At 30.7% G+C, this 14,298-nt stretch overlaps 2 protein-coding genes across 2 annotated transcripts; one reads left to right on the top strand and one right to left on the bottom strand.

The window, feature by feature from the left end:
- The first annotated feature begins 6,442 nt into the window (after positions 1–6,442).
- LOC110620105 (vacuolar protein-sorting-associated protein 37 homolog 1) lies at positions 6,443–10,204 on the top strand. Its single transcript, XM_021763686.2, has 7 exons — positions 6,443–6,587; positions 7,417–7,644; positions 8,483–8,570; positions 9,367–9,406; positions 9,526–9,572; positions 9,673–9,793; positions 9,913–10,204. The coding sequence occupies exons 1-7, from the start codon at positions 6,574–6,576 to the stop codon at positions 10,071–10,073; spliced, it is 699 nt and encodes a 232-aa protein (XP_021619378.1). The 5' UTR covers positions 6,443–6,573; the 3' UTR covers positions 10,074–10,204.
- Positions 10,205–11,006: 802 nt separating this feature from the next.
- On the bottom strand, positions 11,007–13,094 carry LOC110620306 (dnaJ homolog subfamily C member 28). The gene is made up of 3 exons (XM_021763993.2): positions 12,781–13,094; positions 11,582–11,912; positions 11,007–11,265 (listed from the first exon to the last, which is right to left on the bottom strand). Exons 1-3 carry the CDS (start codon positions 13,023–13,025, stop codon positions 11,179–11,181), a joined length of 663 nt encoding a protein of 220 aa, XP_021619685.1. The 5' UTR covers positions 13,026–13,094; the 3' UTR covers positions 11,007–11,178.
- Between the last annotated feature and the right edge of the window lie 1,204 nt (positions 13,095–14,298).

The raw sequence follows: 14,298 nt of genomic DNA, 5'->3' as shown, positions 1-14,298 counted from the left end.
ACAGGGATGGGTGAGTTTGGCGCTTACGCTACTTTGGAGCTTCTTTGCGTCTCTACGTAGGCACAAGGTCGGCCACTTGGCTACGCATGGACTTTGATTAGCTGTTCACACCAAAGATCCAAATTATATTCTCCTGCCACGTGTGTTTTCGAACACGTGGCATGATCTCCAGTGGCCATTTGCTATTGGGCCCCTTATCCTTATTCTGGCTATTGCTGAGGTAGACTTTTTTTTTAATAATTGAAGGATAGAAATTGAATATGATTATTTCTTTTTTTTTTTATAATAATGTTATTTTTTTATTAATTAGAGAAATACATTTTTATATCCAGTATGTGTAAATCCATGGAAAAATAATAATAAAAATTTAATATTACAATTATTTTTCAAATTTATTCTCAAATTAAATAAATATGCCTTTTTTTTTTCTTAAATATTAAATCATTGTAATAATTTTAGCTAAAGGATATCCAATTAAAATTTTGGCATATAAAGATGTAATCTTTCCTTTAAATTGAGTATACTTTCCTTTTAATTTTAACATTACAAATCTCTTTCCATGCATGCATAATAAAGTTTAGACTTAAATTTTTTTAAATTTATTCATAAATAATAACAAGAGACTGAAATGTTAATTGATTTAATAATTAATATTTTTTCACACATAATAAAGTAGAATAAATTTCCTATTAAAATTGGCAGCCCGTATATTGTGTAGCATGCTTATTATATAAATATAATTAAATTAGTGTATGCTGTACTGTATTTTAGTATTTATGTAATGATATTATAATAATAATTATAAAATTATTATCTTAATATTATTAAAATAATTATTTAATAATAAAAATTATTATAAAGTGAATTTAATTTTATTATATAATAATATATTTAATTAATAAATAATTTATTTTATATTTAATAATATTATAATTTTAAAACTCATATATGAAATTCCCCTTATAATTTATCTTTAAAATATACGCTAAATATGGGAATTTTGTAGAATCAATAACCGAGAGCACACTGAAAAAAAAATTGTAAAAATATTAAATTGATAATTTGAAAATTTTCTCAATATAAAAATTTAAATATCTATAAGTTTAAATTTTTTAAACATGTCGTATGAAAACCATTAAACTTGAAATTTTAGACAACTCATGTCCACACAATTTCATTCTGAAATTTAATTTATATTAAAAATAAAAAATTTTATGATTCTAACCCTAAATTTTCTAGCTATCAATATTGTTAAATAAAATCGTTTTGATGTTTTCACCAATAAACTTAAGTTCTTATGTTAAGCAACATAAATTGTCTAGAGTTCATAGTTCGAAATTGAATTTTTTTTATTTATTAATTAAAATTTTCCATAGAAAATAAAATGGACATGTACTTTCCTTTTAAAAAAAGTACTAATTAATGTTCATAAAAAATTAATTTTAATTTTTAAGTGAATGTCTAAAATTAGATTAACCTTCCTGTGAATATTAATTTTCTCTTCGAAACTTAAAAATTAAACTTAATTAGAATTAAACAAAAGATGAAGTAATTAAGTGACTCTAAATTAATTAACATTAAGCAAAAAGAAAAAGGCAGAGTCTAGCTGTGTTTAAGTTAATAAAATAAAATTATAAAGTGTTGGCGGCATCATATTCTGTTTGGTGGGTTCCAGCATTTTCCTGGAAAGTGATCAGTTATCACCTCCCTTTCCATATAACAAAAGAAAGGGACGACATTGGTCCTATACATAAACTTTCACTATCTTCATCTTTCAATTTCAAATCACACCATCTATAAATTAATTAACGCAATAATGTTCATTACTCACTAAAAATGAAAAATTTAATATTAATGAATGTAAAAGAAATTGAGTAATGTAATAATGAAAAATTTAAGAATTTAAACTCTAAAATCAACATAATGATTATATTAATATTTTTTATTTTTTAATAACCAAATAAATTAAATAATATTATGATTTTATAAACGACGGACACAATAGGAATAGTCTAAAAATTTATTATTTCTTTTTCATTTTCATAACTCTTTAAAAATAAATATACGAAATTATTAGTCCAAGAGAAGGCCAATTTCCCACATTATTGAAAAGGGTTACTCTTCGTTTAGAAAAGTTAAACAATACATTCCATATCAGACATGAGATAACAAATCAATAGCAAAATAATAAATAAATTATTAAATTAAATATTTATTTTAAAAAATACCAGTGGTTATTGTTTTTATTTGGTAATTTTTATTTTATTAAACCTATATAAAAATATTTGAAATAGAGACATAATAGATAGAGATCCCAAAAGATATGGAATGGAAGGACTGTTAAAGATAGGGCTACTTTTTTAAAACGAAGTTATGGAACAACATATTGCAGACAAAGAGAAAGGCTTTGAGACATGTGAGACAAAAGAATACCTAATTGTTTATAGATTTTTATGGGTTTCAGAAAATGCATTTTTCCCGTGAAATAAAGAAACCAAATCAGCCCAAAAAAAGAAAAAAAAAAAAGAAACAGGTATGGACTGAACGGCCGATAATTTGAAACTGATGGAATTTTTTTTCTTCAAAAGAAAAAGAAAAAAAGGAGAGAAAAAGAGGGAAATCATTCAGGCATTCTCATGGAATATCAAGTACCTTTTCTGGAGATTTATAATACGTGTTTGGTTGGATGGAAAACGCATTGATGCCAACCCATATTCTGTTCAATTTAGGTTTCTTCTGCTGCATATAGAATGTGGTGTGCTTCCTGTGAATATTCTTGGAGTGGTGGAAACTGCAAGGGAAAGTATGTAACTTCTTCATTATAAATCTGTAATTAAATTTTTTGTTAGAGTCTCTTAATTTATTTAACGGAAAATATCTTTATAAAAATTATTTTTTAAAAATTTTTTATATTTAAAATACTCATAAAAATTAATCAACAAAAAATTTAATATTTTTCTGATAAAATAGAAAATTAATTCTCTAGCTAAGAATTAATTGTCGGTGCTCTCTCTCGCTATGGACCACTTTCTCTGTATTAAGAATTATTAAAAAAAAATTAAAATTAAAAAAATAAGGTGCTATTGATTAAGGGTGGTTCACCCATCAGTTTGATGCAACACTATAACTCTTCAATTTTGTCCTTAATTATCTTATTCAGAATGAGATGTCCCCAAAAAGAGGACACTATTCTTTGATTATACTTTACAAAAGTTTGTAATTTTATTCATGTATTTTAAAAATTACTAATTAAACACTATAATTTAGATATTTAATCGATTAATTGTATAATATTATCATATTTTTAAAATATAAGACATTAATCTCTCAAAATATATAGACAATAAGTGTAAATAGTAAATTTTAAATTAATTTTGTAAATAATATGGGCTCCTCAAAAAAGGAAAAAAAAAAAAAAAAACCCTTGATTTGTACGTGGAAAGAGTTTCACATAGCAAAAGCTCTGTACTGAAACAACAAAAAATCTTGTAACTTTTCACATAAGCTTAGCCCTTTACCTTTTCTTGGATACAACCCATATGGGCAAGCCTCATCCCAGATTTGGGGAATTGATTGCCTACAATAAGTGTAAGAAGTTTATAAGCTGAGAACAAATTATACTGTAAATTATTAATTTCTTTGCAAGTGATTAAAATGGGGTGATGTGGTCCTTTTGCATCATGATTAATCCTAAACTAAATTTCCTTGTCCAAATGCAATCGCAAAGGTCGTAGCGATCTGCATCACTGTGTCTGTTTGTGAAAGAAAGGGGCATGTGGTCTTATTGAAAGCCAGCCCTACCTTGAATGAGGGTAATACAAATTTGCTGTTCGAGTTGATATTTTTTCAAAATTCAATATTTAAAATTTATTAATTCGATCAATTTAAATTTATATTTTAAAAGATATTATTATTATTCATTGAAGAAAAGAGTTAGATTTTATTAATCCATTAGCATTCTTTTTTTTTCTTATTATGTATGACAACACTAAATGCTCAAATGAAGGGACCCCTTCATTTCTCTACAGCAATTGGCAAAGCCAAAATCTATATTTAGGCGGGGAGTATAGGTACAGGAGCAATTAGAGGTCCTCATAGATTGTGCATAAAAAAGTTCAAATTTCAAATTTTAATTAATAATTCAATAATCAGTAATTATTTTATAATATATGAGCTCCAAAATGCAATTTGACCTTATTTAAATCCATGAGGATTCCCTCATGAAGTAGAACTTATCTCCTCCAATTCTTTTTTTTGAATTTCCATGGATTATGATTTGAGTTTCAACGTAAAATTTTTTAATTTTCTGAAGGATTTTAATATTAATGAGTTAATTAAAATCTACTAGTTATGAAAGTCAGAAATGTCAATATATTGACACTTGTTAAGCAAAGTCTCTTATTAACAAATAGTGTCTAGCAAGCAGCTCACATGATAAGGAATCCGAAAGCTCCCTAATCCCTAAACATGCTTATCTGTCCACAATTAAGCCAATGCCCAAAACAATAGCATTACAAAATGACTTGTTATTTCATTGTTAATTAGGGTTTTCAATTTAAAAATAAAATTTAGAAAAGTGGGTATCTAGCAATTGCTTCAACACCCATTATTATAATTTTTTTTATTTACTTAATTTGTTTACATTTTCTTAGCAATCAAAAGCTAGTAGGCCCTTTAAATTAAATTTGTGGTTAAGTAAGATTAGTAATTAGCTAAGGAAAATGAATATCATATATTGGAAACTACAAAGTTTTTAGAGTGGTTGAGATGCTTGCATCAATAGGCTACCTTACATAGGTAGCCAATAATGTCAACATTAGCCTCAACCAACTTAACCTTCTCCAAGGGCTGTTTCATTATTCTTTGAGACATATTGATATGAGATATTTCTTAATTTAATATGTTAATGCCCCACCAGTTGTATGAAATACTTAAGATATCAAAATGGTTAATTATACACATAATTAAGATTAATTTATAAACTAAACAACTAGTAATAGTGACAGTGATTGCAAAAAGGATGAAGAAGGGCCAATGCCTTCCATTTGAAATTTGCACAAGTAAGATCTTAGAAGTGATCAAGTTGCAAGTGAGTAAGAGATCAAATGGGAGGTTACATATTAATGTTATTTTTCCCCAAAAGTTTTATTATTTCTAAAAATAACATAACATGATAATTTTTATATATGATTAATTATATTTAGGGGTATAATATTCTGATATGTGGTTTATAGTAATTGTGTAAGTTTAGATAGAGAGTAAGACGTTATTCTTCTTTATTTCTTTTTCTTTCCTACGCTAGTCATGTCTAACCGCCTTTCTGCTACAGCGCTACTAATCTCTGTTACTCAGGTTCGCCTTTCTGCTACAGCGCTACTAATCTCTGTTACTCAGGTTCGTATGTATGGATGTGTCAAAGCCCTTCTTCATGCTAGGCGGCCATTTAATTCTCTCGGAGTACATGCGAGCAGGACTATGAAGTGACCGGACATGCTTTTCTTCCTCTGGTCATATCACCAAGTTGGACTTCCTTCGAAAGGACCCGTGTGTGAGATTTATCCAGTCTGATTTTTCCGACTGGTCTGAGACGCGCAATGTGAGTTGGTTTACTTCAAGAAAGGCCTAATGTGTTTTAGACCTGTATTTCTCATTAAGGTCTAACCTTGCTCCAAGTGTGAAAAATCCAACAATCATTAGAGTCGAACCTAAAATTTTATAATTTTGTAAAATACTCGAACATCAATAATTTAAAGTCTATTAGTAACATATCATAAGAATTTAATAAATTATTTATTTTTTTATTGAAAGGAAAATTTTCAATATCGTTTATAATAAAGATGAATTAAATAATGTAAATAGGTAAAATACACTTTTAATGGTTGTTAGAAAAATAAGTTTAAAGAAATTATTTAAGTATTTTAGGGTTTATACTTCTAATAATTTGTAATCAATAAATTTGAGATAATATTTTTTATAATAACAATTTTTTAAACCTTACTTTTGCATTTATAAATTGTCATTTTTCAAACTAATTTAATTTAATATAAAATTGAATTAATCCGTTAAAATAAAATTGATTAACATTATTTTGATTTGAAACTAAACTAAATGCATTTAGTTTATTTGATTTCAAGTCAAAATTACATTTTTTAAAAAAAATATATATGTATATATAAATAATTTTAACTATTAGATTTAATTAGAACTGAAAGTAAATTAAAATCAAAACCTAAATTAAAAGAAATTGCAAGTTTATTTTAATACTCTAAATCTCAAATGAAACCATCAATTTTAATCCAAAATCTGCCGGTGTTCCACCCTCACTAAAAGCAAGTAGAGCTATTGGGCTAGATTGAGAAACGCCCAATTAACTTCAAAAGCCCACAAGAACAACCGCGCCAAAACGCAGCGCAGCGGGAGCCTCTCCTTTTTCTGCTTCAACCTTCATTTCATTTGCTTAGTGTTTTTTTTTTTTTTTTAAATTTTTTATGACTCTCGTTTCCTTTGAACATGAAAGGTTAGATTACTTGTATTGATTGGTTAATCGACCGATCGACAACTCCTTTCAATCTAATGTTCAACTTCTGGTATTTGCTTTCTGTTCTTCTTGCGCTTTACTTTAATTATTTCTGTCGGATTTTTATTTTGATTAATTGGTTGTTTAGCTGATGAGATGCTTTTTTTTAAAATCAATTTATTTGCTGAATTGTGAATTTCTTTGATGGATTGGATTGATCGATGATTTTAACATACCTTTGGATGGTTTCAATTGGCTTATTTTTTGCGTCCTTTTAATGTAGAATTTGAAGATGGTTTGTGGAGTGTGTCATTATAGGAAAAATATTGGGATGCTAATGCATTGCTCTTTCAATATACACTTCGAAGGCAAAAAATGATGAAGTTTGACATAATTAGCATGTGTTACAGCACTGAGTATTGCAAGTCTTAGCTCAGATTGTATTGTCTGATTTTAATATTACATGCTGTAAGATTGTACCTTTCTAGCATGGTGAAAAATGGTTTGTGCTGAATTATAATGTAACTGGTCAGACATATATAGATTCTTATACTTTATTCTGTTTCCTATATATTGAAAATCTATTTAACCAGGTATTTCATGCTTCCTATAATGGTGGTTTTGTTTCTCCTTTATCCTAGATTTCTTGTACAACCTCTTATGTCCAAATGCCCATATGCAATTGTATTCAGTTGTTGTTTTTCTTTTCTTTTGTTTTTTCCTCCCCCCAAAACATAAAATTGTTATGTTTAAAAAGAGAAGTATTGAGGTTGAGACGTAAATCTGTGTGCATAATCATTGCAATTTCTTTTCATTTCAATCCCTTCTGTTTTTAGTCCTCCTCTTTTTGTGTAAGTTGTATGTTTTGGCACCTATGTTTAGACTGTATTTGTATATAGGGGTTCTCAGGAGCAACAAGCCCAGCCACATCCACAAGATGCTCCTTCACAATCTTGGTACCCTCCATCTGTAGTGAGCTCCCCTAATTCCTCCCGCCCTGGGACACCAAGTAGCAGCTCTTCTGGTAGTAGCTATGGTATGCAACAACCTACATATCATCCACTGTCTCCTTCACACGTGTCACCTGCTGAAGCAACTAGTGTTATTACCCTTTTGAAGGATAAAAGGTGAGTTGCGTGATGCACAGACTGATATTGTTATTGTATTGTTCATTATTTATCCATACTTGATATCTGGTAGTAACTTGAGAAAGTGCAATATTTTGGCATTCTATTTAAATCTTTTACTAGCTTCTTGGGTGTGAAAAACTCAGACATGCATGGAAATTGACATGAAGAAAGCAGGAAGACATGTGTCAAGAGATAGGCACTATGTGCCATTTTGTAATTCTGATCTTAGCGTCCAATGTGCCTGTAATTACATTGTAAATATTCTTGCTGACTGCGACTATGAAGATACCCAATATTGGCAGAAGATAATTAATAATTTTGAGGTTTTGAAGAATGAGGGAGTGAAGTCAATTACATTGTGATATCATACATGGACCTAAGGTCTGAGATGCAATTGAGCTGTTTCTTCATTGCATGTGGTGTTTTTTGTTACCATGTAAACTTTGGATGTGTGTTTAAGTAATATTAGGGAGGTATGTGTTAAAATTGGCTTTGATTTTTTTTTTTTTTTTTTTTTTTTTTTTTTTTTTTATCTAAAGCAAAGATCTTTATTAACTTATCTACAATTGCAATCAGGATACTGGTTCTTTTATCCAATTCTAGTTTTAACTTTGTGATCTATGTTCTGGGTTTTATACCAAGGCAGGTTGTTCCGCATCATCAATTTTTGGGTCTTAGGTCCAAATCCTGTTGTTCAAAATAGATAATTTATCTTTATAGTTTCTATGAGAAGGGAATCGTTTTTTTTTCTAAAACAAAAAGGCACTAGGCACTTTTAAGATAATGTGTTTTTATGTCTTTTTCTAATTGCTTGTTTTCTTTAATATATTTCTAGTATTGATGAGCTTCGGAAGCTGTTGTCAGACAAGAATGCATACCATCAATTTTTACTTTCAGTTGATCAGGTTAAAATTCAAATCAATGTAAGTTGCAATTTTCCTCCTTTTCCTTTTTCACCTTTGCAAATCAAGAAACGTTTTTGTTGCATGTTCTTGTCATTTGGAAGGTTTAGTTCAAAGAATTTCTCTTCAGCTATGCCTTTGTGATAATTAAAAAAATACATCTGAATTGCATTGAAATTGCAAATTCTGATATTCTAGGATGTTTTCCTTTGTTATGAAATCTTTGTTATGAAATTAGGTTGTACCATCCTGATTTTTCCATGATCAATCAAAAAGATTGTGTCTAAAAGCAGGGACTTGGAACTTCAAATCATGCTTTCTTTTCTTTGGGCTGAATAGGATTCAGCAAGTGAAGATTGGATTGCAGTTGTTAAATGCGGGGTTGATATTTACTAACCCACTTTTCCCATGAGATTTGCATTCTCTTCAGTAAAAGTCTTCAGCAGTTGGTAGAAAGAGGAAAAATAAAGATTATATATTCTGACATGCCCCTTGCGCAAATGCGGCGTACATACTCATGCCTGCATGCATACACATATATAAACCTTTTGATTTCTGTTTCTTTGTATGATTTTTCTTGCAATTGCATTTTCCTGTGCTGTGCGACTGTGATATGCAGAAAGTAAGTGCAATGTTAGTTGCGCAATATAAAAAAAAACTTTGTTTTCAATTTTAATTGCACTGTGGGGGAAGCAGAAGTTTTCTTCTTCGACTTCTTCTTCTTTTCTTTTTTTTTTATTAAAAAAAATCATTTGACTGTTGATTCTGAAATTTGGTTTTGCAAATTTGTGACGTCTCCTGTTGCTTCTTTTATCAGATAAGAGACGAGCTTCACAAAGAAACTCTTCAACTGGCTAGTAGGTCCTTTTTATATTAATATATATGCATTTATCACTTATGATGTTCCTTTTTTTATTTTAGTTTTTTGAGCTAGAAATAGAGAGAAAAGTGTTGAACTGTTGCTTGTGATGAATAGGGGAGAACTTGGACAAGGAGCCGCGCATATTGGAACTTAGGAACCAGGTGAGATCTCCATTTTTATGTCTCCTTTTCTCTTTTATTTGGCCATGTCTTGAACAGAATTTAAAATTCAAAATTTCCCCTTCTCTTTTTATACCCACAGTGCAGAATAATACGGACTACTGAGTTGGCTGCTGCCCAGGAGAAATTAAATGAACTGGAAAGACAGAAAGAAGAGATATTGTGCTCCCGCTCCCCTGCATCCCTTCTCCAAAGGCTTCAAGGTAAATAATAAAATCTATCTATCTTCAAGGTTCAGGCTTATGAGTTATGATATGATAAGATGATATAGGAAACGTATCATTTTGAAAGGTTATCTGAATATTGTGCCTCTCAATTGCAGAAGGAATTAATAAGACAGAAGAGGAATCTGAAACACTGCACAGACAACTTCTTGACAGGGAGATAGAACTTGCATCTTTTGTGCAAAAGTACAAAAAACTCCGCACAACACACTACAGAAGATCGCTTATCCATCTTGCGGCTAAAACAACAACCGGGTGACTAAGAGTTTGGGTGCAGGACGCGAATGCTCAGAGAAGATGTTGCTTGCTTGTGTATCTATATTCTTGCAAGACACTACACTTTATGAGATATTTGTGTATCATTAATCATATATTTTCTTTCTTTTTTTATTTTTTTCTTTTGTCGAAAGATAAATGCACGAACGAACCATAACCATTGAATCTTAATAATACTACCGCAATGAATGTAAAATAATCCACTGCATTTTACTAACAGTCGGTGTATTACCATAAAACCTTATCAATTTTTTTGAGCTATTAGGAAGTAGACTTACTGTGTGTAGGATGAACCATAAATATATATATCTATACTTCAATGAATATTCATATTTAAAGGAAAAATTATATGTTCAAATAAAATAAATATATTATTTGTAAGAGAATTTTTAAAGAAAAAAGAAAAAAAAAGAAAGGAAGAAGAGGATCTACTTCTACTGTGCCAGAAGAGAGAAGAGAGGATGAGAAAGAGAAGGAAATAAAAAAAAGGAAAAGAGAAGATACAGTAGGGCGAGAAGAGAGGAGAAGAAGAAGAGAGAAAGGAGGAGAGATATACTTAATTGCTGGTATTTGAAGAAAAAAAAAAAGAAATTTATATTTTAGTTGCTGCCCAAGTGTTAACTGCTGTTCTGAAAGACATGGAGAGAGACTAGAATTTTTCTTTGTTGTTTAAAAGCATTATTTAAAAAGAAAAAGAAAAAGATTTGCTTCGGTGAAGTATCGCCTCTGGCGCCTCTTTCCTGACGCCTTTGTGGACTGAAGCGTCGCCTCTGTGCAGGCGCTTCACCACGCCTCTTGCTTTTTATCGCATTTAACAACACTGATTCACCGTTTGAGAAACCACTCTAAATTTGAAAATTTCAACTAGATACAAGTCTGTTAGACAGTTCAATCTTGTGTGCAAGAACTCCCCTCAGGAACACCAACATCAAATCATTAATAATATGTATTAATCTAGCCAAAGTGAGCACAAAGTGCCAAATAATACTTCAACTGCATTTCGAAAGCAGCCGCTGGATTATATTATGTAGTAACACTGACCAAATACATATTACAGTTCTAGGGGGGGGGGAAAAAGAGAGGGAGAATCATTCGTTTAAACGATCCAGCTCCTTTTCCCACTTCAATCCAAACATCTGCCGGCCGAAAGGAACAATGAGATTGTAGCGGAAAATCTGTGATCCCCGCATTCAGTTCATGTTTAAATCAAACAAAAAGAATTACATGGTTAGATAGATCACATATGAACAACAGCATATATTATATATAGACAACAACACTGCAGCTAAACTTTTCAACATTTCTCAGAATCACAGCACAGAAGCACAACAAAATCTAAAGTTTTAGGCATTAAGTATTTTAAGAGTTTTTAAGGCATCACAGCTTAAACAATTAAGCCCTTCACTTGGGAAGATCTGATATCGGCAATTAGAAACTTGAACTTAAAAGAGAATGCAACAGACAATTATAAACTATAGCAAAAAGGCTCACCTTGTCATTTATATCAGCCATCTGCATTTTTAAAACCTCAGTTTTTTCAGTCCATTTGGAGTGATCCCCACTGCATTTATTTGTCCATGCTTTCTTCAAAGAAACACGCCATTCAGACACTTTCGTCCTTATCTCTTTGTTGAGTTCAACCCACTCTGGCGCACATCCATTTTTTGAGAGGATTCTGTATAAAGTGTCTTCAGCTGGATCAGCATGAGGATTAGTGTTAAGGTTCAGGGGTTTGCCTTTTCCTGGTAAGTTCTCGAATTGACCTTCTTCCATGGAATGCCATATTCTTTGCTCAACAACATTTATAATATCAGTTTCTGACCTGACCACCAAATGAAAACCAGAGAACATTAAGAACATAAACAACCATCAATTTCTGATCCCAAAATGTTTTGGTGCAAATTTAACTACCATTTTGATTACTTCAGACACATATTACTAGAATTAAGTGACAATCAGGATGCTAGAACATAAGGACGTGACTTATAAATCTGAGAACAGTCAATTTGAGCAACTGGCAAATCAAATCCAATATCTCCAAAAAAAGTCCAGGGATTATAAAACTACATTAGAGAGAACTATAACAATTGGATTAACTCGTCTCCCAGAAGAACAATTAACACGCTAACCATCAACAAGAACAGATTAATGGAACAAAATTTGTCACCTTTAAAACCAAGGACTCCTCTAATCTTCTGACACCTCAGGAAATCTTACCTCAACAATATAAAATAAATAAATAAAGAATCTCAATCAGAACGGATTATGATTCAATTTTCATTACAATAACGTTATTATTATTATAAAAGCAAGCATTGTATATAAAAGCAACAATCTGGTGGATCATTAATAGAGATTGATCAAAGAATAGGATGTTGGATAGACTTTCCGTTGCATTTTCTTATAGAAAGTGAGACAACATTTGGCTTGCAGGCCAATTTTACAGCACCTTCCTTGAGCTCTATCCAGGAAGTTCTGAAACTTTACCTTACCTTAAGAAAAGCTGAATTTCAATTATTGGGTCCTAAAACAGAAAGCTCTAAGGTTGAATATCACTCTCTCATAGCTCAAGTAACCATAAATGAATCCAATATTACAAGAGCAACAACTAGACGCCATAGCTAGGAACCGAACAATACCCTCGGTATACTAACTGAAAAATCATTCATCTATATGAAAGAGATAGATACCTGACTGAATTGCGTTGGCCACGGAGTTCGGGAGGAAGCTTGCGATCATTGACTGCGTCTATAACAGTGGACAGGCGATTCGTTATCTTCTTGTCAGGCTTTGACGAAGAAGAAGAAGAGGAGTTCCACCGGGGTCGGGAAACGCAATGGGCGTAGGTAACAGAATTATCAGCCGTTGATTTTTTTACCAGGGTGATTAGCGATGATGAGGATGAAAGCAATGTTCTTGGGATGCGAGCGGCCATGGCTGACCGGAGAACACTCTACAGGGTTCCGGGCCTCCTCCGTATACAAATTGATTTGCCCTTTTCTTTTTAAAACAGCTTTTTAGTATTTTTTTTTTTTTTTAATTTAGAGTTAAGAAATAATATTCCAAAATTGAGGTATTTTAATAATTTCGAACCATTAATATAAGAGACTAAATATTTATAGGATTGAAAAAATTATATAATATATTTTTGAAAATTAATAGTTAATTTTACTAAATTATGGGAGTATTTCTGATATGGCTCTATCAATAACATCTTCAGCAGGCGTTGTTATCTTATTAAATACCATGTTGTTCCGACTTTTCCAAATGTACCAGGGTAAAAAAGCAAGGAATGAATCCAATACTCATGGGACTGTTGTTGAAGCATCATAGAAAGGAGCTCCTGCCAATAATCTACCATCGATTGACTCATCAACAAGGTTGATCGAATTCTTAGGGGAGAGTTCAACCAGAATATCATAACTCTCAGGCAAAGAAAAAAGAGGTGTTGAGGAGTTTCTGATTCCCCCCACAAAAATGACATTCCTTTGGGACATTGGAAATTCTTTTATGATCTAAAACTCCCACCGGCAGTCTCTCTTTGACTATGATTCAATATGTGAGTGGACCACAAAGATTAAGTAGTAATTTTCTTTTAATTAATTTGTTGGCATAGAAAAAAAAAAGGTTTTATCAATATTTTTCAATCCAGGCCTATTATTATAAGTTTAATTGTATTTTAAAATAAGTATAATAATTTAAAGTTAAATATTTTATATTTATATTTGTATATAGACACTTTTTAAATACTCTCTCATAAATATGAATATAAATATTTTAATATAATTCTTCTCTTCCAACTCCAGTATGACATTCCTTTGAAAAAAAAAAAAAAAAAAAAAAAAAAAAAACTCTAGTTGATGCATTGGTATTGAACCTTAACTCATACATGAAAGCACTACATAAATCTGCCCATAATCATTATGAATCATGTAAAGTACTATTCATATTTTTATTTTAAAAAAATAGATTAAAAAACCTTTAACAAGGTAAATTAAGTACAAAGTTCATCTATAAAATAGTTATATTGAAAGGAATCATCCTAGATAAACTTCTTACCAAGAAAATGAGCTTCTTAATACAAGAAAACTACACCTCAGAAAACAAACTAGAGAGAAATGAATCTCTAATAATGTTTTGAATCATAAGCAAAGCTGCCTTACCTTTACAAGCTTGAATAATTGTGGAAGAATCTCACTCCATGATAA

This window comes from Manihot esculenta, chromosome 8 (assembly GCF_001659605.2).
Source record: "Manihot esculenta cultivar AM560-2 chromosome 8, M.esculenta_v8, whole genome shotgun sequence".
In the NCBI taxonomy this organism is placed as follows: domain Eukaryota; kingdom Viridiplantae; phylum Streptophyta; class Magnoliopsida; order Malpighiales; family Euphorbiaceae; genus Manihot; species Manihot esculenta.
This window is presented reverse-complemented; position numbering and strand designations above follow the sequence as displayed.